Here is a 25,981-nt window from a genome sequence, read left to right on the forward strand (position 1 = left end):
ATATAAAATGTCTACATTCACTGATACACAACACATGATCTATTCGTGATTTCTTTCGATACGGTCACGTATCTACCAGTACTCACATATACATACATACATACATACATACATACATACAGGGTTTTCGCATGTTTCGTACACAAAAAAAATTTAGCCTAATTTCCCTCAGTGACTGAGTATCGCTTAATATAACTGCATTTATGTAACGTTTGCTGGCGATACGATCTCAAATACTGGATTAAATTACGGCTGTTTTGCGTGAATAGGAGGAGGCCCATAGAAAATAAGACAATTTATTTTTTTGTTTCTGAGATACATTTGGGTTTCGAATGAATTCTCTTCGCTTTCACTAGCTCATAAAATAACTTATTTACACCAATATATACATTATATTCAGTTCTGCTTGTTGCATATCCTTTCCGTTTTCTACTACGGTTTATCAAACAACGTGAACACAACGATTTTGGTTTTCACAAATCATCGTTTTTTCTTTTTTTTTTTTTCATGAATGGGATCACAGGGAGGTCAATGTTTTATTACATATGTGATGGCATTTCCCGACGGTGCATACAATACGTCAATGGCGCCACTCTTTACAGAAAGCTACTATATACAGGAAAAAAACTTTTTTCTCGCAAATGAATACAGGCGACGCGACTACCTTTGGACCTTTAGAAAATAACAAATTTTTTGACACAGGTTGGTAAGCATTCTGGCTTTTACCTTGAAGTGTCCTATCACATAGCCGACTAACTGGGAGTTATAGACGTTGATAGATGCTATAGATGTTCAAGTGTTTCTAATCTGTTCTATAAGCTGAACAGCTAATGTTGTAACAAATCTCAATAGAAATCAAATGAAAATGCACAATATTCGCCGTATCTGTTGTGCTGACATTGTATAATGAAGTCAAATGGGTATATCCGGATTTGTTGGGTCGTGTTTATATTGAAAAGAAAGGAATAACCCTCAATCCTGTTGTTTGGGGTTTCGAAAAGCTGCATGAAATAGCCATAAGCCGTGCATAATAGTGTGTGAGCGTGTGACAATAAGAAGAGTCTCAAAATCAGAGTAGTAATCCTTCTAGCTTAAAGAAATTTCCAAACCATATAGCAACAGGCCAATTTCGCCATAGAATCGGAAACTCAATTCGGCAATGTGCGCTGCTAACATGATCATCCATTAGCCTACAGAGCGTCATTACGATCCCATGCGTGCGTGATGGTAGAACCTGAACAAATGAAACAGCCCTCCTTCGTAACGAGACGCTACTGGTACGGGACTTATGTGACGGCTTTCTTCAGTTTGCAAAAATAGTATAATATCAGTTCTCATATGTTCCGAAAATTCAACTTCGCTATCTTAGCAGCTCCTTGGCGCTTGACCAAAGTGTATTCAATACAAAATTGCGGGAATGCATTCCATCAGTCATATTCCTTTAGCCATTCCAAAAGTTTTCATTACCTTCACAAATCGTACAATCTGTATTGCAAGCTGTTAATGCAGCTGTTCTGTGAATGAATTTCCGGCGCTGAATATCAATATATTTGACGATGTCGATGACAGGATGGTTCTTAATAAATCTATTATAGCATCTGGGCACTTTTCCTTGTACAGGTTTATATACATATGTAACAAACATGTAATGCAACACATATGGGACGAATCCGTTTAGATTCGATTGCTATTACTTGTCTCTTTTTTTTTTTTAATTCTACATTCGGCTGCTATACAGGGCCTCCGCCGTTTCCTTGTATTAAATTATAGACCAGGCATAATATAGGCAATGTTATTAAGGATATTTCGTAGCGTCTCCGGTCGAGACCCATCCAGCTCATCAAGCTGCGCCGTCAAGCAGACCAGAGGCCCGAGCGCGCACAGCGTGCTATCCAACAGCACCGACAAACTGCCCGACACGGCAATCGGGCCCTGGTGCTCCATCAGGTTAGTACCAATCGTCGTGAGCGATTCCCCGAGTAGTTTGAGGTGCGCGGCTGCATCAAGTGGCGAGTGGCCAAATGGTCTGGGAGGTGCCTCCACTGGTTTGTCCAGTAACTCTTGGTAGTTGCTAATTAATGCTTGCAGATTGGAAGAGGAGTAGGACGATGACGATGCGGCTGAGGCGATTGTGGAAGTTGTTGAGGCAGATGGAGCCACAGATAATTTTCCCTTAGCGGCAGACTTGGGGAGCGCCTTGGCAGATGTCGTCTTGAGAGCAGAGGTTGTGGATTTAAGAGTTGTCTTACCAGCTACTGGCTTTGGAGCTGTAGGTATGGTTGTCTTTGCCTTGGTTGATAAAGGGATCTTTTGTACGGGTGGGTGCGCCGGCTGCGCTTTTGCAGGTGCCTTTTTTTCCGCTGCTTTGATTTTGACCTGCGTTGGCGTCGACTGCATTGGCTGTTTACCCGTAGTAATAAGCCCGCTAGCGTTTTTGGCTTGTAAAGATTTGGCTTTCCGCTTCCAAAGTTGTTTATCTTTCTCTGGCAAATGATTCCACATTTGGCCCATACGTTTGCTAAGTTCAGCGAACGTCAGGCTTGGGTTTTCAGCTAGTAGCTTTTTGCGTATGTCACTACAATACATGACATAGGCTGATGGCGCTTTCGGTTTCTTCGGCTCAACCTTTTCGGAAGGTTCGGATTTCTTCTCGGGGGGCGGCGCAGCGGTTTTCTTTGCGATGGCTGGCGGATGACTTGATTGCCCACTGGGTTTTCTCCGTTTTGCGCTTGACGGGACGAAATCATCATCATCATCATCATTGTCTTCACTTGGCTCGTCCTCAACCTCCTCTTGACGCTGACGCATTTTTTGGCGTTGCGCGGTTGCCAGCGCAGTTGCCGTCGCTAGCGACAATTTCAATTTCCGTATCGGAGCCTTCTTGGCAAACCCGTCCCCACTATCGATTATTAAAGAATCGCCTGAGTCAGACTCTTCATCGGAATCTTCCTCGTTGCTGCTTGACATCTCACTGTCTGCAGCGGGTATCCGCATTGGTTGCTGAGCATGGCGCTGCTGATGCATTTTGTGTTGTGGGTGCTGTTGGTGTAGTGGATGGTGTTGACCATCTAGTAGGATCGCTCGTTGTGGCTGATTTGGAGAAAGCTTTCGAGTTGGATTCTTATGTAAAGATGTGGTAGAACCCGATATCTTGGAGGTTCCCGTTTTCGGATTATACGGTGGATCGTATTCATGTGTACTCGATGAAGAATACTGCCGGCTTCGTTGGGGTGCTGCCTGTTTTGGCCTGCGCCCTTTCTGCAGCGCCTGCAGCTGAACCATTTGTTGAGCCGTTACCTTCTGCAGCGGATAGGGAAGCTCGTCGGAATCCGAATCATTGTCTGAAGAGTCATCGGATTCTGATTCGGATGATGTGGACGAAGAATTATCAACGGAAAACTGAAAAACCCCACAAAAATTAATCTATAAAACACTAGAAATTAGAAAAGATATTGAGATCTGAGAACTGAGACTGGTTTTCAAAATACAATTTCTTAATAATTGCGAAGATACGCACATTATCTGTATTAACTGTTTCGGTACTTCAGCGAACGTGAAACTTCAAGATTGCCAGTAACATTAAATCCTAGCTACCGACAAGATTAAGCTGAAAACGAGCTGACACTATTAAAAGGAACAACGACGAAATTTCCACTCTACGCTTCTTATATAATAACAGTCGCCATAGAAATTATGAATCCTCAACTTTTACGCTGTTTTCTTATCGAAGCTAGATGCACTACAATTAACACAGTCCAAGTATTTAATTTCCTCCAAGATAGAGATTTTAGCAGTATTTACAGTTGTCTCTAACCTGACTATTATGTTGATTGTTGTTGTTGCTCGGAGTATTGCTATTACTACCAAACGTTACGTGGGCGCCACCGCTATTGTAGTTATGACTGTTGTTGACGTTCATGTTGTGTCTGTTTTGTCGTAATTGTTGATGTTGGGAAGAACTGTTGTGATTTTGGTTAGCTGGCCTACGAGCAGCGGCGGCTCCGACTGAAATAGCTGTCACACCTTTACGCACGACGACAGCCGAAGACAAACCGGATGATGGATTTCGTGATCCCGACTCGTTACCTTTTGAATCGGTATATCCAGTTTGATGCCTTATTGTTGACTGGGGCTGAGTGAGGTGGTGATGTTGTTGAGGATGGTTACTACCACCAGATATCGCCATTCCAGAACCAATTGTTGTCGTTGCTGTGAATGCTGGTCGATTGCTATCTTCACCTTCCTCCCCATCAAAGTTTTCCATCTCAACAACTTTTGCCGATTTCTTGCGAATGCGGCCTGATCTAGAGACTCCTAAAGTTGACATGTCTTTCCGTTCTATTCAAGAAAGCTGAGGATGGGGTCGATTACGAAAATGAACGTTGTAAACTTACTTTGAGATTACTCTCAGCTTTTTTGCTTCACTTCATGAAAGTTCGCAGTTCGAGTCTGATGAAGTGGATGGACAGGATATGAGCTCGCTAATCTTTTGTCAAAGCTACCAAGGAGACGGATAGTAGATTAATTTTGAAATATAGAGTTCACACAACTAATTATTCGACACTTACACAGATGCTAGGCGACTTCTACAAGGGCGCGCCTCATTTACCCAACAGGGTAACTGATTGGCGAGAGAGATATAAGACGAAAATATTTTGCGGTCAGGGGTCAGCCCGCTATTCTCTGTTAACTTTAACAGAGAGACTCTGGCAGACAGACCCCGGATCGGCGAAGCACAGAGAACATACCAGTATGCTATTTTTTGAAAAGGGCCACAGCACATTCGGAAATTGGGGAAGGGTGCTGCTGCTTCACTTTACATCTCGTTCGGAAGAGCCTTTTTAATTAACAGCGGTCGCCATTTGACCGCTGCTAAGCTAACTTAATGATCGTTCAGCCAAGGAGAATCACCGAAGACACTAACAGAGTCACAAAACGATCTCGAAATTTAGATTTGAGTACGCAATTGGCCGCGAGGAAATTCAAAATTTTTTCTTTTCACCCGACGTCTGTCCAGACGACCAGATTTCGAACACACACAGAGAAATTTGTAAATAAAAAAACCCTCACACACGACAGGCGCTCCACGCGCGTAAGGGAAGCTTTTTCCGCTACCAGCTTTGTCCAGTTAAATGCTTGTTTGTAAGGCTGTGTACACTCGCCATGTCCATCCGTGACAATGCAAAACTAGATGTACTGGGCATACTAAAAGCTAAAACCCCACTAAAATTGACTGAAAAATCATCGGGTTTCGTGCGCGGCAAATTTCCTACAAGGCTTCTAGCCAAAAGCTTCTCTTTGCGAAGGCGCCAGCATATAGATGGAATTTTAGCGAAGCCCCGTCGTAACGCTACACAGATGGGGTTGACTAGGCGCGCTCCGAAAACCTAACATGTGAAAATAGTGAAGTTATTCCTTAGCCAATGTGCGGTTGTATGTGTACGTTTCCGTGTAATCGCGAGAATTAAGTAAATAAGCATTTAGTGTGTTTTTTTTTGTTTTGTGTGCTTCACCTAAAGCGAGTATGGATGAGCTGAAAAACCTGCGTCGACGAAAGTTTCGGCAAAAAATCAAATTTAGTGGACTTTCGTATGTTATGTACCAAAAGACCCATGGAATCCAGTTAGGTAGGTTAGATGAGAACACGTGGACTTTCTTAACACCTACCAATATCTTTTATACGTACCTATCAAAACCGTAACCGTGACTGATCTTTAAAAAATTATTGTGTTTACAATTAAATGTAGGTTTGGATAATGTCGTGCTAACGTCAAAATACGTGAACTTGTAAAAATTGCAAGTCAAATTGATTACTAATGATAAGTTTAGTGTTTAAGTTCTTGTTCAACATTTTTGCCTTGTCAAGCAATTTCAAACTAGAAGAATAGTAAGCACTATCGACGTTACGCTCGGTTGTGTTGCTGACGCGCTCAGTTAAACGAGTGTATTCAAAACTCATTTTCGAAGATCTTTTTAATTAATTATTTTTAGGATGAAAAACTGAAGGTGACTCAAATGAAAACGGGAAAAAAATTAAAGAAATTATTATACAATAACTATTACCTGTGTCGAAAGTATGCAAAGGCGGAATAAATTACTAGCTAATATGTTGTTTCCGATTATAACATTAGGTAAAATCTGCAATCCACTAGACCGGCTAAAAGGTACTGACCGAATTCGAATACCTTCTGACGTTCACCAGGTATGAGAAACATATTCGTTACTTTTGTTGCCTGAATAATGGCAAAACTGCTAAGGAACTAAGTAAAAGTGCCACTTTATTGCTTATGTACATTGATATTTTCTACTAAAAAGCATAGATCTAAGAAAAATCGTTTTTGGTACTTTTTCTTGCATTCATAATCTCTTTCATGTTACGAGTTTTCAGAGTACTCAATTGGTATAATCAAACCTTATAGATTATTTACCCCAGTCTACATTATAATCCAAATACATTATGGAAAATAATTAGGTGGAGTATAGGTTAGTTGAACTAGAGTACGTACGTAAACCTGTATGGAGCAAAACGAATTATCACAGATAATGTTAAAAAACATCGTATCTGTATGCAAGAGCATTCTAAAGCGATCCATATTTAATATTTATTTTTAATCATGCTTGGTTTTTCTATAAATTCTAGTCTAAATTTTGAAAGCACACATGTGCGCCACGAGGTTTTTAGAAAATTATACGCTCTGTCCCGAAAATAGGTTCACCGAAAGGTTCACGAAAATATGTTCAAAATAGGTTCAATAGGATCAGGAAAATAGGTGTAAATAGTATCTAAAGTAGAAAAAAATCATAGTTTATTTCTGTTTCCGTTTTTTGTTTATTGGTTATGTGAAATAGGACAGCGATGCTCATCCGATTGTGTGCCGCTTTCGTGCCCCATATGATCCAGTTCTGGCCATTGCCAATGAAGACGGGCTAATCGAAATTATCGATACAACCCGAAGTACGTTCAAATCGAAAAAAGGTTTGTCTACTAATCAACCTCAATTAATTGTCTATATTTCAATAATAGAACTTCTTCTCCGCAATAAAAACAAATCACCGTGGAAAGCTCTATACACGCTGACTACATAGCATACAATTTATTCTGCATGCAAATAAAGGCAAGCACATTCAGTAGGTAATCAGGGCCTTCGCTTTCTAGTCCTACCGATAGTCATATTTGGCTTAGAACAGCTACTGACTTGTCACCAGCGCTTTACCGTGAGGTCTCGCTAGTCGATTTAATTCTTTACGTATTGTATGCAAAATCTTTCACAGTATGTTGTTTTGTTTTTCTTTTTGCTGTACGACAACAGCCTTTACTCCGCATAAGTCAATGATCTCCGACATCGCTTGGTTGTCTACATATCATTTGCTCAGTGCGACATGTCCTCCCCACAACCAGTTGGGTGTACTGGATATTGAGCGTGGCGAAGAGTTGTGGGCGAAGGGGCGGTTGCATAAAGGCAGCGTAAAGGTCGTTGCACAAAAGCCCCAGGATTCAGGTAAGGAAAAAGCTAAAAATGTCATTTTTTAACGAATAGGTAATAGGTCTATTTAATATTCATTGAGTGCAGAGCATAATAATACGTATACTCTCATAGATATGCATATATAGTTAGTATACGGTTTCACGTTGTTACACGAAACGTGTGCTAAATAAAATTGATTCATTGATATATAATGTATGAATGTATGCATTTTCAAAATATTTTTTTTAAAAGTCTTACTTCATAGTTCAATAATAAGGACATTTTTTTCTCGAATGCAAAGTGCATATCTTTGCGGACGAAAAATGCCTAAGACATCTGGACTATTAGTCACTGTTGGTGCTCGAATGAAATAAAAAGGAGAAATGAAAGGCACAATAATAAATAAATAATGACGACGAGCTATTGGTAATATGAGTTCAAAGCACAACCTTAAGGTGCAAACGAAATAGATAAAAGTAACACACTTCGTAGTAGTTCGATAAAGAAATTTTAGGTCGTGTCCATCCCACAGCCAGAGTTACAAAGGAGTCCTTGGTTAACGTTTTGACACTTTGCGTGCATCTATTTAATCGACACATTTTGCGCTTATCCGTATTTAACAAATTCTTTGATTTTCAATAATCAACAGACGTATTTGCTTCTGGAGGCCGAGACGGCGACATCATCGTCTACGATCGGCGAACAGATGATCCTGTACTACGCGTTGAGGGGGCCCACCCAAAGAAGAACGCCGGATCTCGAAAAAGTGGCTTATCTAAATCAAGTCAACACTCATACGGGATCACTAGCCTTAACTTTCGCGATGCCAATCATCTAATATCCACAGGTAAATAATGCTAGTACAGTTAACAATGCTCTTTTCGCTTGGCAGCTCCTATACGAATATTTCGAGCGTTTATTCCTGCAAAAGCTGTGCAGACACCTAGCTGACTAGTTTTCTAGCTTACTCAACAAGGATATCAAAGTTTTACGTAATATTATTATATACGGCGATATGCAGTTGTGTGTGCGCTCCTGCTGCTGTATACTGACGATTGATCGCCTGAGCCGCGAGGTTAAAACAAGCAACAGTTGTCCTCTGTAAAGTGCTATCGTAAATGATGTTCGTTTTAATTAAAATAACTGTTTGTTGGCAGCGAGTGGTGGGGGCCATCTTCTCGTATGGGATCTCCGCCGAAGCTACAGTTTGCTCCGAGAGCCACGACCCTTTCTACGTCTTGCACCCGACGGTAGAGGGGTTAGTTATCAACTTTCGACATCTGGTTCAAATGCCGCTAGTGCCAGTGGGCTAACCGCGTCAAATGAAAATACCGCTTTCACGTACGCTATTGTCTGCCCTTACAGAAAGACACTGTACGCTCAGTGTAGTGATAACGTTATCTACGCATTCGATATCAACGTGTATGCTGACAAACCAGGTATGAAATATACATAATGCATTTCCCGACCATAGGGAAAAGAGGTTTATATGGTCGCAGAGTGGTTACACCGTGTCATCATGTGTCACATGATTGCACCTTGCTTCATGGATAGGTACGAGGTGTAACCGAACGCAACGAAATGCAATTAAGTACACGGCCTGTCAGGACTTGACCATCCTATCTAAGAAGTTTGAAAAACTATGACTAAACCTACTTTCTCGCCTGTGAGCAGACAGGACTAGCAGTGACCGCTTAAACATAGACAATAGCTGTGTCTTATAATCGTTGCACATGAAATGTATCCCGTAAGAAAAACTTATTACTATACACGATACATAAAAAAATATCTCTAAACTAATTTTTTAATGTATTTAGTACATGAAGTACTATCAGAAATGGAACGGTAGCGTGTTTGCTTAGTAAGTTGGCGGCCGAGATCAGTATAGCGTAGAACAAAAGACAGGACTGTTTTGGAAATATACCATTCAACTAATTAAATTACTCTAGAGGCGCTCAGGGATTTCTGCAGCCTTGATAAGGTGAAAGAAAATATCATTATGTTTCATGTAATGACTGTTGAATGGCTATTATTACTATCACGGCACTGGGTTATGGATTTCAGTGAGTATATTTTATGGACACAACGCTGGACGTGGCGAAGGCGCCTATTTCATTAAAATGGACGTGAGCCCAAGCGGCAAGTTCCTAGCAATCGGGTCACCAAGAGTGAGTAGACTTGCGTCATCAACCACGGTTCGATTGGGCAATAAAGGCAACATAATTATACAGCCGTTTCCAATTTAACATATAAATCGTTCCGCTTATGGCACATTTGTACTCATATTCAACAGCATGTATATGCCAAGCATGCACACTGCCTCCTCTCTTATTATGGTCTTAAATAACTAAAATTCAGATTATCAAATAGTTGCTATGTCGTATCGTACAGTGAATGAAATATTCTAATGAAACATATATATATATATTCGATTATTAATTTAACGCAGGAAGTCATTGTTTTGAATGTTTAGATGGACGAGTTCTGCGAAGAGCAGCCGATTCCAATTTTTGACACGTCCAGACCCGGCCTGCCATTATGCGTCCTCAAAGGCCACTACGCTGAACCAACGTGTCCAGCGTGGTGTTCAGATCTTAAGGTTAGCTGCTTCATTGATTCGCGCATGGGGCTACTATTAGCTAACAAATGTTTACCTAACGGACACCGTTTATGTTGATAAATAGTCTAGTTTTAATTGTCCGTCATTCAAACAAGGCAATCCATAGGTGTTTTCGATACTGCTACGGCGTATCTTTATTATGATAGGATTTAAATAAAGATTATGGAAATATGAGACTCCTCATATTTTATCATTTTGTATAAACAGTGTCTTTCTCATTTTTTTTTTCCTCTTCCTTTTTGCATAGTTGGCTTCATGTGGAGATGATCAACAATTAATCTTGTGGGAGCCTGTTGGGGTGAATGAAGATATGCAGACATGGGGGTATTGCGAAATATCGCAGCCGGACAACAATAAGAATATTAGCGAGAAATATGCGCGGCTACATGAGGTGTATAATATGCCTGCCAAAGGAGACTCAACACCGCGCGTTAATCGGACCGCACGCTGCAGCACCAGATCATTGTCCGATTGGCTTAAGGTAAAATAAACGAAAGGAACTTAGACCAGTACTTATAGCAGAACATTTTTTGCTACGATATTTCAATTATGACTGTATTTATTTGCAATGGCTTTCCACAAAAATACGCAGCATCTCAAAAGAAAGAAGTGAACGTCAAGTAGGTCAGCTACTAACGCATATGTAAGAGTACGAGAATTGTGTGAAGAGATCGAGTTCGAATTAGGATAGTTGAGAATTTTGACCGCTTTCATTATGTCCTAGTAATGCACTGTTACAGTGTTGAAAATTGACAAAATATTCGTGTGTGTATTTTATGTGGGAACTGCTGCTTTCACTTTGTTCGTTCTGCACAGTGCTCACCTGCGTCTCCAAAAGCTTCACCTGTTCTTGGAGCTCGTTCACCCTTAACCCCGTTGCAATCTCTGACAGCACAGGTCGTTTCTCCATTGCCTTTAAAAAGACAAACTCCGCAGGAGGGTTATATGACCGAAGGTATGGGAGGTCCTACAACGCCAGGAAGCCGATCAGCACCTTGTAGTCCTGGATCAAATCATGTACCGCACACTCCTAAAAGACGAAAGCTGAATACCCCAAGAAGTAAACCTATTACTGGATTTTTTGCTAGGCAAAAAGCCGCTGAGTCGTCACAGCCGAAACCGAAAGAGCCTAATAGTGCACTAAACACGTAGGCCGATGCAGCTTTCAGTCAGTAAAGCGGAGAGCCAAACGCAATAGTCTTTAGCCGTGATATAGTATCAATATAACTAAAACTCTCCTTAGTTGCGTGCATCGACAATTCGAACTTTCTAAATCTGATATCAGCAGAGAACGCCGCAGACGGAACTGTAAAACAAACATTATCTTTTCCAGTTTCTTGTTGTTAATGACTGGGCATATAGGTGGGATATCTCTATGATTCTAACGTGTCATGTCTTACCGTATAGAGTGCGTAACTATGTGTGAATAATATTATAGAAACGCGGGTTCACATATTTGGATAGAAGCGAAATTTCGCAAAGAGGTGATAAGTGACATCTCTTTAATTAATTTGGTGATGATTGCGCTGGATTTTTGTGACCCATAATAGCAGCAGAGCAACACTGTAGTTTTGTCGTTACGTACACCTTAACGATATGGTTCTCCGCAGGAATAGACTTCTTAAAATCGGCATCTGTTTGTTTTCATAATCTAAAGAACATTATGAAACTGACCGGAACTAACTCGTTGACTAATAAGAAGTGTTGTTGTTTAAAAATTACGAAGATATTCAGTGGTCTTGCGTGGTGGGGATGGATTGAATTACCAGCTTTGTTAACTAAGTCCCTAACAGAGGCAAAAAACGAGCTGCAAACCTGGTGTATCGTGTCAAGTAGATGTCACAGTGTTGACAATTTTTTAGCTGTTGTAACGCTGTTGCTACGCGATATGCCTAAAGTTACACGGATTAAGATATATTTAACAAAGACGCTTATTGATAAATAGTACTTAACCGATACAGTGTACGTATTTCAAATCGTCTTCGAATAAATACTTGTGCCATTCTTATGTGATCATGGTGTCTATTCGATATTTGTGTCAACCAGGGCCTGGTTCTGGAGATATGTTTTATCGTTCGCTTGTTTAGAGCAAGTCCAAAATAATAGTAAGACAAGATTCGAGGATCGTCGATAATTTACACTTACCAGCTATATGTTATAATGATATAGAAAGGTGTTTTTGATAAATTTTGATTTACAGATATTACACGGATCGCTGTAATGTGGCAGCTATAACGTGTTCGTGTGCTAAAATAAGAAAGATGTGCAATTGCCTTGGTTCTAAAACGTGCGTAGATGCACCTCGTTTTTGCTGGAAGCCGGTAATCCTAAATTAATGTCTAACAGCACTATTGAGCGTTTGACCATATATATCACACATAAATTCCAATTCAAAAAACAAGAATAACTCATACAACAACATGCCATGTTGATATTAAATAGAACTCGGTAAAAGTTACAAATGAATGTTCTGTAAATAACAACTGCAAAGTCGAAATAATAAAACATGTACCTTTCAATTTCAAATATTGAACACCTGCTTTTACTTTTTGCTTCATAACATACAAACATCTATAATAACAACCTGTTGAATTTTTTATGAACTGAATGAATTAACTTTTGTTAGATGAAGTTTTAAATAAAAGGAAATTATAATTAATGCTTTGTAGCGATGTGTCCGAATAGAGGAAACCTCAGATGATAGGCCGCGCAGTTGGGAAGCTTATAAGATCATTTAATTTCTTTGAAAATTTGTTGGGTTATAGACTGCAAACCACTATCTTTACAGTATTCTCCATTGTATTTTCCTATTCCCTTCACTCTGTTGACTTATTTATTACACGTGAAACAATGATTTTTGTTTTAAAAGAAATGGTTTTTACCCATTTCTCTTTTGTTTTCACATACTGTATTTGTACTGCATGATTTTAGTGAATGATTTCTTTTGTTGACATTGTATTTTCTATTCCATCATTGCTAGTTTGGCACGCACCGCCATTTTGCACATGACGTTTTAACTAAGAATGTTATTTGTTTGAGGCACAGCTTTCCACTAAGAGCACCGTAAATTTACTATAGCTCTCCTATTATTAGCAAGTATGTACACGGTACAACACAATACTCGAAAGCAATAGATTAGTCGCATTAATTCAGCTTGCCGGTTTTTAACCACACAAAATGAGCGAACACAGATTTTTACTTAATATCCACCTCACGGTGAAACCATTTTTACTTTCAAACGATATAACATCGCGCATTGTTTTATACGAGATATACGGAACTATAATATAGTATTATACATTTTCTTTTCCTTAAAACTTGGTCAGAAAAAATCACAACCCAAGCATCATACGCAAATCTTTTTTCTAAAGGCTAAATCAAAGTATTGAAAATCAGGTTGAAATCAATGCCTTTTTAGAAATCACAGCTCGTCCACTTGCTGAATGCTTCTAGCAGTAAAGAAGGCGTTCTCCTTTGGAACAGGGTCTTTCTTTACGAACATATCCATTGCGCCTTTTGCCTTCTTATTAGATTCGAGGCACCATTCGACCTTAATGTGATGTTTTGCCAGCATGTCCTCGGCCGTTGACCAGGAGAAGCGTGCAATCGATGGAAAACCAAAAACAGGGTCACATGACTGCTGAAGAAACTTTATTGATGTAGCGTCTCCTGGATAACCGGAACCTGCAAAGGTTTTGACAAAACGGTCGTTATAGATACCTACCTTAACTCCGCATAGCCTATCCTTTTGGAGTACTACATATTTCAAATATTCCCGATTTCTACGGGCAGACGTTTGTAAGATGAACCTGAAGAAATGTGAAATTTTTCCGTTTGACGAAAATAATTCAACGTACTTCCTGGATGAAATTGGATGACTGCTTATCTCGCCATTTTCGTTTTTCAGCCAATTTCCATGGGATTGTCAACGAAGTTTTTTTGTCTAAGCAATGTATCCATACACTTTCGGCCTAACACTGTCCAAACTTGCATTGGCCTTATTTTCCTACGATTCTCGAACTATTTCCTTGTGTCAGTCAAAATGTTTGCATAAGAAAAAACTTAAAAGCTCACCAATGTTATCGTATGTAACACCTTCTCGCCAGCACCATTTCCTTAGTGCACGATCTCTTCCGACTTTGGCGCAGATTGAAGCGGCGCTCACAACCGTAAATAAGGAATCGGCTTTCTTGCTTACAGTCACCTGCAATTAATAGTTAAACAACCGAACGATCTCAATTTCTCCTAATAAAAACACATTTGAGATTTTAAAAAGGATATACGCAACATTTTCGGATGTTCAAATAGAATAATGGGAATTACTGTTGTAATAGGCTGCCGGTACAAGATTAGGTGAGGCAGTGGGTTCATTTTTACCTTTTTATTATAGTGAAGCAAGGCAATACTTTCAGATATCATCGGGAAGAAGAAGACTTTTAAGCAGCGATTCCAAAATCATCTGTTCAGTAAGAACCATGTTAGCTCAGAAAATTAGAGGGCAAATCAAATTTGCTAATTGATGAGAGATCCATTAGAATCAAAAGTTCAAGCGGGTGTATTCTGAAATCTAATTCATAAAATGAGTAATAAATACGAACGGCATATGTGGCAATAGTCTTTAAAATAAAAATGACCGTATATGTTTTCCGACGTATAGTTTCTTAGCGTGCTCTTCACATAAATCTACATTGCTTAATTCGAGCTAGGAATGTGTCGCAGACATCGCTGGGACTTCAATCAAGGCGTGCTGAATTATTCTCCGGAAACGTAGTACTAAAAACACTTGAATATGGCACCTTGATATCAGGAAAGATTTTCTGAAGCTTGTCTTGGTATTTCTCTGGCGGCCCAACGGTATCGACGTATACTTCAGCAACTCGCACTCCTCTTGATAGTGCATGGCGGATTAATGCGATTGCAGCATTATGAGACACTTCGTTTAAGCTTTCACGTGTGTTGTCCTTACCTAAATGATATACCAATAAATTAGAACAATATAAAACATTTATCACTGCATGAATTGAGGAGTTATGAGCAAGAAAATCTGTCGCTCTTATATTTACTAAAAGCTTAAAAGCTTATAGTGTGAAGTCCAGTGGACGGCAATTCTGAAACTGTAGTAGCTCATTGATACAACTGCAAAAATATTTCACTCGTAAAACAAAATGCCCACTTCGCATGTATTGAGGCTGGAATACACTTTTTCAGCAGAAAGGAAAATTTGAAAACTAATAGTAAAAACTACTAGCTTCAAACTAGTAAGCGATAAAACCTATGCCCCGTTAGGCTTTACTTTATCTGCAAAAAAAACGTACTAGGGTAAAACTACTACATTAAGATGGACAAAATATACACGAGTGATTTAGACCAGTAAGCCAAGGGACGTGTGTATTATGCTTGCTAAAACAGCATTTCTTCAACCTCAACTTCAAGTTTCTTCATCTTCAAAAAATTGAATTGACGTAAGTTTCGATCAATCACTATACTCACCAAGCATAGCCTTACAAATGGTCACAGGTGAAATGCATATTAGGTGCCATCCCGATACTGTATTCTCTGCGTTGTAAAGTTCGAAGAGACGTTCACGATCGGCTTCTGATAGCGCCTTCGAATCATTTAAGCCCATCTGTTCATAGCTTTTTGCCTGTCGATGTAGACGTATAATAGATTTAATGTCACTTCACATACCCTCTTTAGACACACCCGTTTAATATCCCCGGTTGCATCCAAGTACAGCTGATTGAAATATAATTAAAACTCACACTTAAATGAAGTGTGAAAATGTTTAACGATGATGTGCAGTATACCTTAGAAATTGGCCAATAGGATGTGCCATAGACCATCGGTCCGAGCACAGGGCCACGTCCGGCCTCATCGATACCCAAAACGCAATCTTCATTAAAGCATGGCTCCGGGTCAGGTGAGGATGACAGCTCAAGATTCACGAGATTATCGGTCCATTTGTCAATAGACTCCATCTATACATACATGAAAAAGACAGTATATGCGACATCATATTTAACAAATGTCTCACGACACCAATAAATTAAGAGGAAGTCTTGCTGAACATGAGGTTTCATTCCTTTTTCGACGCTGATATTTGTATATTTAAATACTTCCTTTTCGTGGGTCATCACTGATATCCTACTCTTGGCTATTCCGAATTATTGAGAATTGGTCATAGGAGACAGTAGAATAGGTAGTAAGAATAATGGCGATATCGTTTAATTTCGAAAGAAAGCTTTTATGCCGCTCCAAGAAGTCAGGTAACACGATTTAGCAGACTAGTTTACACCAAGATCGCATGATGCGCCCCAGTAACAAACCAAAAGGAGAAGAGTAATGATTTTCGAGTATAACTGCTCTTAGATTAGCGTGTTCGTGCAATGTTCGTGTATTGGATTTCATTTTTTGGCTTTTTTTTTCGAGAAAACGAGGCATAAGATTGCTTAAAAACGTATTAATAATTATACTAGCAGGACTATATAGTCATTAATTATATATGTAAAAATATATGATATATAAATCTGTTACCTAACGCAGCGCTAAGCAAAAAGGTAGCAAAAGCACAATCCAGACTGCGAATTTCATTAGAGTTTTTTGCTCGCATAAACTGAAAAGAGAAAAATCTGATCACAATCATACGTTTCCTAGTCCAACGATAATTTTCAAAATAATAATACAATAATTCTGTATAGTCCCATAAAAACGTATATCTTCCCTACCTTTTTTTGACGCTAGTACTAAAGTCTATGAAGAAGACATACAGTTAGCGATGCCAATTGTGTCCAGCTGATCGGATTTCTACAGCTTCGCTTTGGCGCCAAAAAATGGCGCCGAATTCAAACGGTAGTGATTATTTTCCATTAACTGGGTTTTTCACGAATCGTAACTTCGTTAACTTATTAGTACCTATTCATGTCCTAAGCTACTATTTAAAAGTACTTAATCATGCGTTGATTTGTTTTCACCAACGAACTGTACATTAAAGTACAAGCGCCAAATGCTATTGACTATTTCGCTCTGAGAGAGAATAGTATTCAAGTTTAATGTTTACAGCTTGAACAAAACAAAAAATATCCAGATAATTTTAAATGATACAGCGCAGTTGTTAATAGGTAAGTAAACTAACTATTTGACTCCAAAAAATTCTAAAAGATTTATTAGAACAGGAAGTCCCTTATGAAAAAGCTATTATTTTTAACTTAATTTTACTTTAATATTAAACTTAAATTTAACTTAATAACGAAAGCTATTAATTTTAGTCATGTCCTCAATTTTTCCCAAATGTACTGCTGCTGGAAACAAATTAATGTTCATGTGGTATATTAATCATCAAAATGATAAAGTCGGCTTTTGATTACAAACGTCTTAAGCTTACGTAAACCATACATTCCATAGAAAACTTCGTTGATAAAAATGGACTATGACTCTTCAGCAGCTTATTGTCCGAGTCATAGCTGTTTCACTCATTTGTATAGACCTAACAAGATCACAACTATCCTTAACAGGAAAGCGCACACTGGTAAGACATATCCTTTGCTCATTTTGCGGTAACATACTCTACTAAAGCCGATATTTAGTGAGTCGCAATAATGGTTATTATAGTTTTTACTACAATATCTTTACTCCCTCTCAGTTGAATGTGTATTGAATACATGTATATGAGATTTTAACATGTTTAAAATCCAGTAAGCGATCAAATAAACATAAATGGCAACGTAATCGTTTTGTTTTCATCAAAATTATCATCTCGACCAAGTCGGGAAGCTGGAAGTGGAAATTATAGAACCTTCCAATATATATCAGACCGTAAATCGAAACATACGTAGTATCCTAATATATCATCATCGTCTCTTATCTACATCTCATGGAAATGTAGGCTAGCCTTCAATCTTAGGCGAAACAATCGTGCAGGCATATGACGGCCTGAGTCGAGCAGTAACACATTGATATCTAGGTGAGTTACGAGAGTAGCCATATTTTGCTCCATTTTTTCTAGACGAATACTTATTGTCCCTTATGATTAGTAACGATAGACTGTTAGAATAATAAATGGCCTCTTGCAGAGTAAACAAATCTGTAAAATAAGCCATGCCAAACTACTATTTATGAGGTTCTGTATAATAAGCCAATGCATAAAAATTTTTTCCGATTGGTAGTGGGCGTTTTTGGGACACAGTTACGCGTTTGGTCACTTATAACAGTGATGATGTAAAAGGTGGTAATAACAGATATAAGTTCACGATATAAGATTGTCTCAAAATTACAAAACTTAATTGTATTATATTCTGACTTTTAACCAATACTGTGCATGTCTCCGACTTATCCCCAATCCTTCAATATTTCATAGCAGTGGCCAAACCTGCGGATGCGGGCAAGTTACTTGCTGACGGTAACGATTGAGAATAAAAGTAAGTCGTGGCTGGGACGCCTCTAGGGTGTAAAAGCTTCGGCTGGGACCAGCGGGCAAGTTTTCAGGCTCCAACCTACTCTTTAGTCTTTCACATAGGACATTTCGTACACATAGGATTTTTTTAGATGTCCTTGGGGAGCATGGCTGCACTAAGTCAAAAATGACATATGCTCATTCATCACACAATTAGATGAAAATTCTTATGAACACAGGACCCATTTATTGATTGGTCTACACCAAATACGCATATCAACCAAGGAAAACTATTTTTATGGAAATCAAAATAGCACGTATAACTTATCAAGTAGCGCGCGTGCATCGAAGTACCACTAAAATATTTCAATGATATTTATTGTATAAAATATTTCCATTGCATGTATTTAGTAAACAATCCCGAGTTGCATACATAAACGGGTAGGGCAGTCAGCACACGATCAGTGTACTCTATTTTAATTCATGATGGATTGGGGTCCTAAAATCTGGTTATTTACTGAATGATCCAGGTAAAGCGGAACGAAACGCTTCCATTGAGGGAGCTGCCAGTTGCCAACGGTCGTGGACACGTACCTTGTGTGCAGATCGTAGTTGCTTTCCTGAAGCTTCACCTGCAAATATTGTATACCAACAACAGTGGGAACCTCACCTGCCATGCCATTCAAATACAGTGTCGACCAGATAGTCTCAGTACCACGATATGGAAAGAAAAGGACTAGAGCAGCAGGACACATCCCGCATCAGTCAAGACTTCAGGGTTGTACGATGTTCAAATGCCAATGCTTCGAGAACAACTCGAAGAAGAAATACATTTGGAACTATAATTAAGGGCGTTTATTATATTATCGGATTTGTAGATGGGTGGAGTAAAGAAACTATCTTTCTTCGAACTATTATGTGTAACTTGGAAGAAGAACATAAAAGAGCAAGAAAAAAGAAGATTCGATGAAGAAAATCAGGATGTATAAAGCTCGACAAAAGAAAAAAATACAACTTTCTCTCTACCTATTTTCGAAAATTCTAAAGTTAATATCTCAAAACAATTTCATACCGCGGAAAGAGTCAAAAAAATAGTGGTTTAATAGATTATATTATACTTTACTATTACACTGCGCAGGCGAATGAGTTCCATACTCGAGACCTATTAAAAGGACTAAAATAAGATAGTTCCAGATGTTTTGGCTGTGCATAAAAGTATATAAATTCGTAGTTCTTTTGATGATGATGAAGGCATTAGTGGGATGTAAAGTTATACAGCCAAATCGGTGTAGGCAGATGTAGCAACGGTACATCGCGTCGAAAAATCCGGGCGAGAAAAATGAAGCACCAAACTAGCAGAAATAATTATAGTCGAACGATCTCTTTTGTAGCACTGTCGCTGTTAGTGTGTCATAACATCAGGTCTTTATAACTTTTCCCGTATTAACCACCTGCTGATTTGAACCCGAGGGCATCTTTGCCACGTGTGATGAAACGCATTCATGGGATCATTTCAATAATATTTCTAAAACTAATTTACTTATGGCAGCCATCGAGGCATAGGCCTCTAGACGACGTTTTTTACCACAAACTTTCGTCGCACTTAGGCCATCCTTCTGCATGAGGTTCGTGATACATTTTATGGCTGTCACTTCTACACTGGACTATGCTAAGCATGTCGCATATGCTGAAACGTAGCGATTTATTAATACGCCTAGACAGAATGTTTCATGCTATTCATTTCGCCGAAAGTCAATGCTAACCTAGTACCACCATAAAGTTACTTTCTGGCCTTATCAGAAAGCACAAAAAACTAGAAGCTGTTTAACGATTAGGGTACGTCATTTCCGAACTGTTAGAACGCGATTGAATTTCTGTCAACCTGCATCTCACTTTCATATCATTCGTTATTAAGATCTCTAGTAAATGTGTTAGAATCGTGCATATATGCGACTGCTCCCCTATCACAAACATGTCGATTCCAAACGAATTAGAAAATGACTCAGTCTGATGTTTTGAAATCACAGTTCTGAACAGATTTTCCGAAGACCGTTGCCATCAATCACTGCGTTGAAACCGCAGCCTGTGCTTTAAGTTCCCATCCTCCGAAGCGACGCCTAACAGAATTCTGGCTTCTTTGCATAATGTGCTCAGTTCTTAGATGCTGAGGCATTGTTAGAGAAAAGCGTTGACCGGCCAGAAGCGACTGCAGAACTTTTGAGGGTCAAAAAAAATTCGTAGGCGGTTATGAGCTCTAATTTAACACTAATTTTGTGACTGGGTAGACAAGGCTAAAAACATGGTATTTTGACTGTCGGTAACTATGTTTTATGGAGCCAACTTCTACCGAGGTGACGGGATGTGTTGTATTTAGCCTGTAGTTACGTAAAGGTAAGCTTTTTTTAGCACTCTGCCTTTTGCGATATTACACGCACACTATGTAGGCGCTCTTAAAGCTTCAGAAAAACAAGTTCTCTGTACGAAACTACGATAATAATAATAATTAAGACTGATTCTAAAATTAACGCAACGCAACCCGATTGAGCGTATCAAACAACGTGAACATGATTGATTCATAAATAATTAAATGAAAGTCTCCTCACTCGTCAGAATCTGGAGCAAACGTTTTTTGTATGGCAGACCGGCCTAGGTCCACAGCTGGGTCCTCCATCGGATGACACCGTCCTTGTAATGGCATCTCTGCACGCGATTTCTTCGTCTTTTTTACGTTTCGTAGCTCATTCTTCCACAAAGTTAACCTTCTAGAGCTAAATTCGGTTTTAATTATCTTTATTCATACGGGTTGTGTGACAGATGCTGTTGGCGTCACTTGAAGCAGCAACGAGAAGCTTCGCCTTCCAAGCCACCACGTTAACAGTCAAGCCTTTAGCGAATGTGGTTATTGGAGTTATTTTCTCCGACATGTAATTATTATTTGCGAATTTATAAACCTTGGAACAAAGGCCATCGCTTGTAAAATACTTGTCCAAGATGAAAACCTGGTTAGGCCTAGTAGATGAGTTTGGTTTCGTCAGATCGACGTATTATTATTTTGAGCAAACTTAGGTTTCTTGCCTATATGGGGCTCAGCAGTGAAGCAGAATTAACTTTCAGATCTTGTATATAAATAAAAACCTACTATATTGTACGAGTGAAGTCGATTGGCCTTCTACTAGCAGGAACCCTGAACCACAGATATGGTCATGAGAATAGCTTCGAAAAGACCTGATATTGTCAGAAGCACATGACACGTTAAACGTGCGTTATGGGTATCGATTGCTATTTTAAATACGTGTTATGGTATAGCCAGACATCTTAGTTAAACAGTTGGCTGCTTTACGAATCTTGACAAGATTGCATTAAAAAAAGATGCCTGTTTTATTACTGTGTTACTACGGTTAGCCTCTGGGTAGCCTCAACGCAAAAATCTGATTCAGCGTCTCCCAGGTTGTTTTATTTAGATAGGTAATTTCACAGGCGTAATGAACAGAATACCCAAGTGTGGCTTTCCAAACATATCCTCTAGCATCTCTTTGCATAACCCTACCTCTTTCCTCAGCACACAAACGACGCCAATAATTCATTTAATCATACAGGATATATGGCATACTGGTAAAAATAAGCGCCTTTGTGTAATCATGTATAATTACATATGGTTATGTAGAAATGAGTATCGATATAAAACATAAGAACGTCTCAATAATTTTTTTTTGGAAGATGTGAGTAATGCTGTTAACGCACGATGAAACACCGCTAGTATTAAGCTTATGTGAACCGAGTTAAGGGGTTTGACCTCCACGCCTGGATCTTGTTCCGCCGATACCACTGCCCGCTAGTTCTCAATTTCCCTTTTATGCTTTGCTCTATGCTAGCCCTGATCTTCTTTCAGCAGCACTACAAGCTAGAAGGGGGGAGTGGTGTATGCTACTGATTCAACGCATTGGGTTCTGTTAATTTCCCGACCCCACCAGACAAGGCGGAGGGCAGAATTGTTTCCCCGCTCTCTACATACGCAGTGTCCTAACCTCCTCTTCCTTGTGATTGAGTCTGACCGGATACTCTTTAGTAAGCTAATGCTGCTTATCAAGAATGCATTCAGTTAAAATCTTGCCTTACCTAGATGCTATCATACATGCTTTACAAAACCTAAGGATCTCCTTAGTTCGATGCCGGTGCCCGTTTCTTTGACGGTGTTGTAGATGGTGCACTATCCTGGGGCATGCAGATAAACTTAAGCCCGCAATACATATGAGGTTGAAAGCAGCTTGCCTATATGGTGCAAATGGGATTGGAAGTTCCCGTGCCCTGTGAGGAAGTGAATAGCGTGATGGGAGAATTAACCTGCCGCTGGTTCAATTCAGTCTTTAATCACAGAAGTTCTCCCTGGCCTCCGTACCTGGGTCTCTATGTGGGATTCCGTCCCACGTGAAAACTGCTTGTTTGGCATTCGTAGATCTTCTCTTGTTTCTTTTTTTGGTTATGCCTAGGTCTGCGTCCGCTCGTTCACATTGTGCTTTCAGAGAATGAAGGCGGCTAGCATCCAAAGTGCTTCCGTGTTTACAGTTCTGTGCGCCTACGCCACTCTAAGAGACAAAGCCTGCTCAGTCCTACAGAATAGGCTTTGATAGTTTACGCAGAAGACGGCGTGGTAGAACCAAGCGTCGTTCCAAGAACAATGGTATCTCGTTTTCCTTGCGCTCTACACGGTGGAATGTTGTCTCTTCGTTAATAATATAGCGGTCTGTGAGGTTGCATAGCTTATGAGGTATTATGGCTTATCTTGTTGAGATAATTTGGGTCAATTTCTGATATTTCGAAGCAGTTTTTCTTCTCAGGTAGTTAAGTATTGTTCTACTTAGCAGGCTGTTAAATGCAATCTTAGCCTATAAGATTACATAAGATCTCTTGCACCTTGTATATTGATTCTACCTTCCGTAACACCGAACGACTGTGGTAACCGAGAACGAGGTGTCCGGAACCCCTATTGAGAATCGGAGAACTCGGAGTTCTGCTTCTAAGACCGTTTCAAAATCTTTAACTAAGGATCTGATCATGTTAATTATGAACTAAAGGGGTGGTAAGTTTTTCTATCTTTCCAGATAAAAATTACTAGACTTTTTCCATACAATTTGAAAAATATAACGAAAAGTAACCAACTCTAAAGAAAAAAGCAAAAGATTTCTAGAAAAGAGAGCTTGTTGCCGCCGATAAAATTCAGTACTGTTTCAGAATCTCCTCTAGCCTAAGATGCGCCCCTCAGGCTTATATTTTGTCTTTCATCAGCTCCTTCCCTCCTTTGGTTCGGCTGGTATCAAAAAAAAAAAAGATCTTTTATTCAAGAGTTTCACAATTTTAATTAAGCACGAAATCAAGGTTAGATCAGTTAATAATTTCTTTGCAAGATGCAAGACAAACGAAACTTATCTTCAAAAAAAATTTCGTACAAAGTTTACTTAAAGATGGAACTTAGTATGTACAAATCGCAAGAAATGTTACACGCGACTGTGATGGATTTCACGGTAGCCAATATTTCCCTGCAAGATCTTAGAAACCGAAGCGCGCATAGAAGGTAAAATCATGCTTGTTAACATGCAGTTTTCAAGTGGTTTTACCGCAAGCAGAAGTGGGTGCCATACATGCGGCTGGAAGCACCGGTAGATAGCGTCTTCCTCCACGGGAGGTTACTGGCACAGGTTTAGTATTAATATTAATTCTTCCGACACACTGATTTCTGATAGTTTTCGGTCTTTCGAACTGGCGCAACAGCTTCCTATTGTTAAAAATTAATAAAGACGGGAGCAAAAACAATGGAAGCTGGCTTCCTCAGAACCAAACCTTAAACAAGTGGTTCTTTCAGAATCATTTAAAACGCTGGCATGCCATGGTGAAGGATGCCTTTGCATTTGTTGTTTTAGTCAACTAAGTGTCTTCGGTACAATATTTCCACGATATTAGGCACCGCATTGCGTTCTAAAAATCCAGCCTACTGTTTGTGCTAAGATCGTCACTACGCTGTTGCGTCATCCCTACGACTGTTTTTCTAATTAACTTTTTGTGTTTCATAAGCTTACATTCAATTTCGGTAGTATTATTCTGTGTTGCTAATTGGGGTGAACAACGTCGATGCGGTACTTTCCTGTTTTGTTGTTCTAGCATGCAGTACCTTGAGCAAGTAATATCCTTCTCCACCCACTTCACAAATACCCACTTTTTTATTTTTAAGACCATCCACATAGTCAAGAGGTTAAATCTACTTCTTTTTACGTGTGTATGAAACTCAATAGATTCAGTAAACGTGAACGTTGTTCCAACACCCCTCCAACGAACACTCGTTTGGAATTAACGACCATCCACTTGAAAAATTTACTGTCAACGGGGATAATATTAAAGCCTCTTTTTTATATAAACTTGCCCAAAAGCAAGTTGACATATGTAGTTGGAAAGCTGTGTTATTTAATAGATTCAACTCATTTTGCCAAATTGTTTACCGTTTGGGTGATCTGACTACAATTTCGTCTGCCCTAATCTTGTCTCGTAAGTTGGGTGACTAAAAATTAACAAGAAAAAAAAAATAAAAATACAACTTGACTTTATATATATTTATACATAATATAAGCGGACTAATAAAAATGCACAATGTCAGCGACGTGTGCCGATCGAATATGGCGTCGCATCGTTGACCAAAGGCTGATAAAGACTGGGACGACTGGTTGCTTAGTTACAAGTTCAAAGTAACAGCTTGGCTTGCTGCACGAAGGGTAATTTCAGAATTTCTAACTTCTAAACTGGCTTTGGGCATTGATTGAACACCAATCGGGTTCCAAATGTAGTATTCTAAAAATCATCTCTCTATAAAAGCAACTCTAGCTACATACATTGAAACTCGTACTCTAACACAAAAGGGTTTTACTAGGCTTGAAAATCAGGTTGCCTTAAAAGCGCACTAATAGTTTCAGTGACATCTGTACCAAGGAAGAGAACGAACGTTGCCATACTGAGACGTGGCGTAAACGTAAAGAAATGCGGTAGAAAACTACAGTAAGCATTTTTGTTCCTTAAAAGCGTCCTGATATACGTTCCTTGCATTCTGTTTTGTCAAGTACGGATTTCGTTGTTAATAACAATTGAGGCATCCACATCAGACAGGTTAGATGTTGTACTATTATTAAATGTTTTTCCGTTGCGTAAATAAACTCTGACAGAACACCGTCTATATTTCAGATGATTGAATGTGATTTAGAACAACTTCTCATTGAGACGGTTCTGCAGTTCGATGATTATACGATATGCAGTAGCGGGCTTGTATGAGAGTGTGTGACTTTTTGCCATTTTTAGCATTGTGGACAAAGTATGGATTCTCGAGTAAAAATATACATATAGAAGGTCGATCATTTTCCTTTTATATATCAGTTGCGGAAGTTGAATCCTTTGGCTGACTAGTAGGCTCCGATTACTGATTTCGGAAACCGACTAGAGGAGTCCACAGACTGATTACGGCAGTCTGAA

At 39.3% G+C, this 25,981-nt stretch overlaps 3 protein-coding genes across 3 annotated transcripts; 1 reads left to right on the plus strand and 2 right to left on the minus strand.

Annotated features, from left to right (window-relative positions):
* Positions 1-280: 280 nt before the first annotated feature.
* Positions 281-5,010, minus strand: LOC111272829 (uncharacterized). Its single transcript, XM_022854472.2, has 2 exons — positions 3,815-5,010; positions 281-3,399 (listed from the first exon to the last, which is right to left on the minus strand). The coding sequence occupies exons 1-2, from the start codon at positions 4,325-4,327 to the stop codon at positions 1,765-1,767; spliced, it is 2,148 nt and encodes a 715-aa protein (XP_022710207.1). The 5' UTR covers positions 4,328-5,010; the 3' UTR covers positions 281-1,764.
* Positions 5,011-5,341: 331 nt separating this feature from the next.
* l(2)dtl (WD40 domain-containing protein denticleless) lies at positions 5,342-12,099 on the plus strand. The gene is made up of 10 exons (XM_022854469.2): positions 5,342-5,627; positions 6,132-6,202; positions 6,850-6,976; positions 7,311-7,499; positions 8,116-8,313; positions 8,624-8,905; positions 9,531-9,634; positions 9,940-10,065; positions 10,334-10,567; positions 10,903-12,099. Exons 1-10 carry the CDS (start codon positions 5,525-5,527, stop codon positions 11,236-11,238), a joined length of 1,770 nt encoding a protein of 589 aa, XP_022710204.1. The 5' UTR covers positions 5,342-5,524; the 3' UTR covers positions 11,239-12,099.
* A 500-nt stretch (positions 12,100-12,599) lies between these two features.
* Positions 12,600-16,894, minus strand: LOC111272827 (ribonuclease H2 subunit A). The gene is made up of 6 exons (XM_022854471.2): positions 16,812-16,894; positions 15,894-16,064; positions 15,577-15,730; positions 14,883-15,052; positions 14,161-14,290; positions 12,600-13,770 (listed from the first exon to the last, which is right to left on the minus strand). The coding sequence occupies exons 2-6, from the start codon at positions 16,062-16,064 to the stop codon at positions 13,508-13,510; spliced, it is 888 nt and encodes a 295-aa protein (XP_022710206.1). The 5' UTR covers positions 16,812-16,894; the 3' UTR covers positions 12,600-13,507.
* Between the last annotated feature and the right edge of the window lie 9,087 nt (positions 16,895-25,981).

This window comes from Varroa jacobsoni, unplaced genomic scaffold (genome assembly GCF_002532875.2).
Source record: "Varroa jacobsoni isolate VJ856 unplaced genomic scaffold, vjacob_1.0 contig03462, whole genome shotgun sequence".
Lineage (NCBI taxonomy): Eukaryota > Metazoa > Arthropoda > Arachnida > Mesostigmata > Varroidae > Varroa > Varroa jacobsoni.

Bases quoted from the DNA above. Each gene is read 5' to 3' on its own strand.
- LOC111272829 (XM_022854472.2), bottom strand. From the start codon at position 4,327: ATGTCAACTTTAGGAGTCTCTAGATCAGGCCGCATTCGCAAGAAATCG. The intron at 3,400-3,814 runs GTTAGAGACAAC...GGGGTTTTTCAG, and splicing joins ACAATCAACATAATAGTCAG to TTTTCCGTTGATAATTCTTC.
- LOC111272827 (XM_022854471.2), bottom strand. From the start codon at position 16,064: ATGGAGTCTATTGACAAATGGACCGATAATCTCGTGAATCTTGAGCTG. The intron at 15,731-15,893 runs GTATACTGCACA...CTACATCGACAG, and splicing joins CCTATTGGCCAATTTCTAAG to GCAAAAAGCTATGAACAGAT. The intron at 14,291-14,882 runs GTGCCATATTCA...TATTAATTGCAG, and splicing joins AAATCTTTCCTGATATCAAG to GTGACTGTAAGCAAGAAAGC.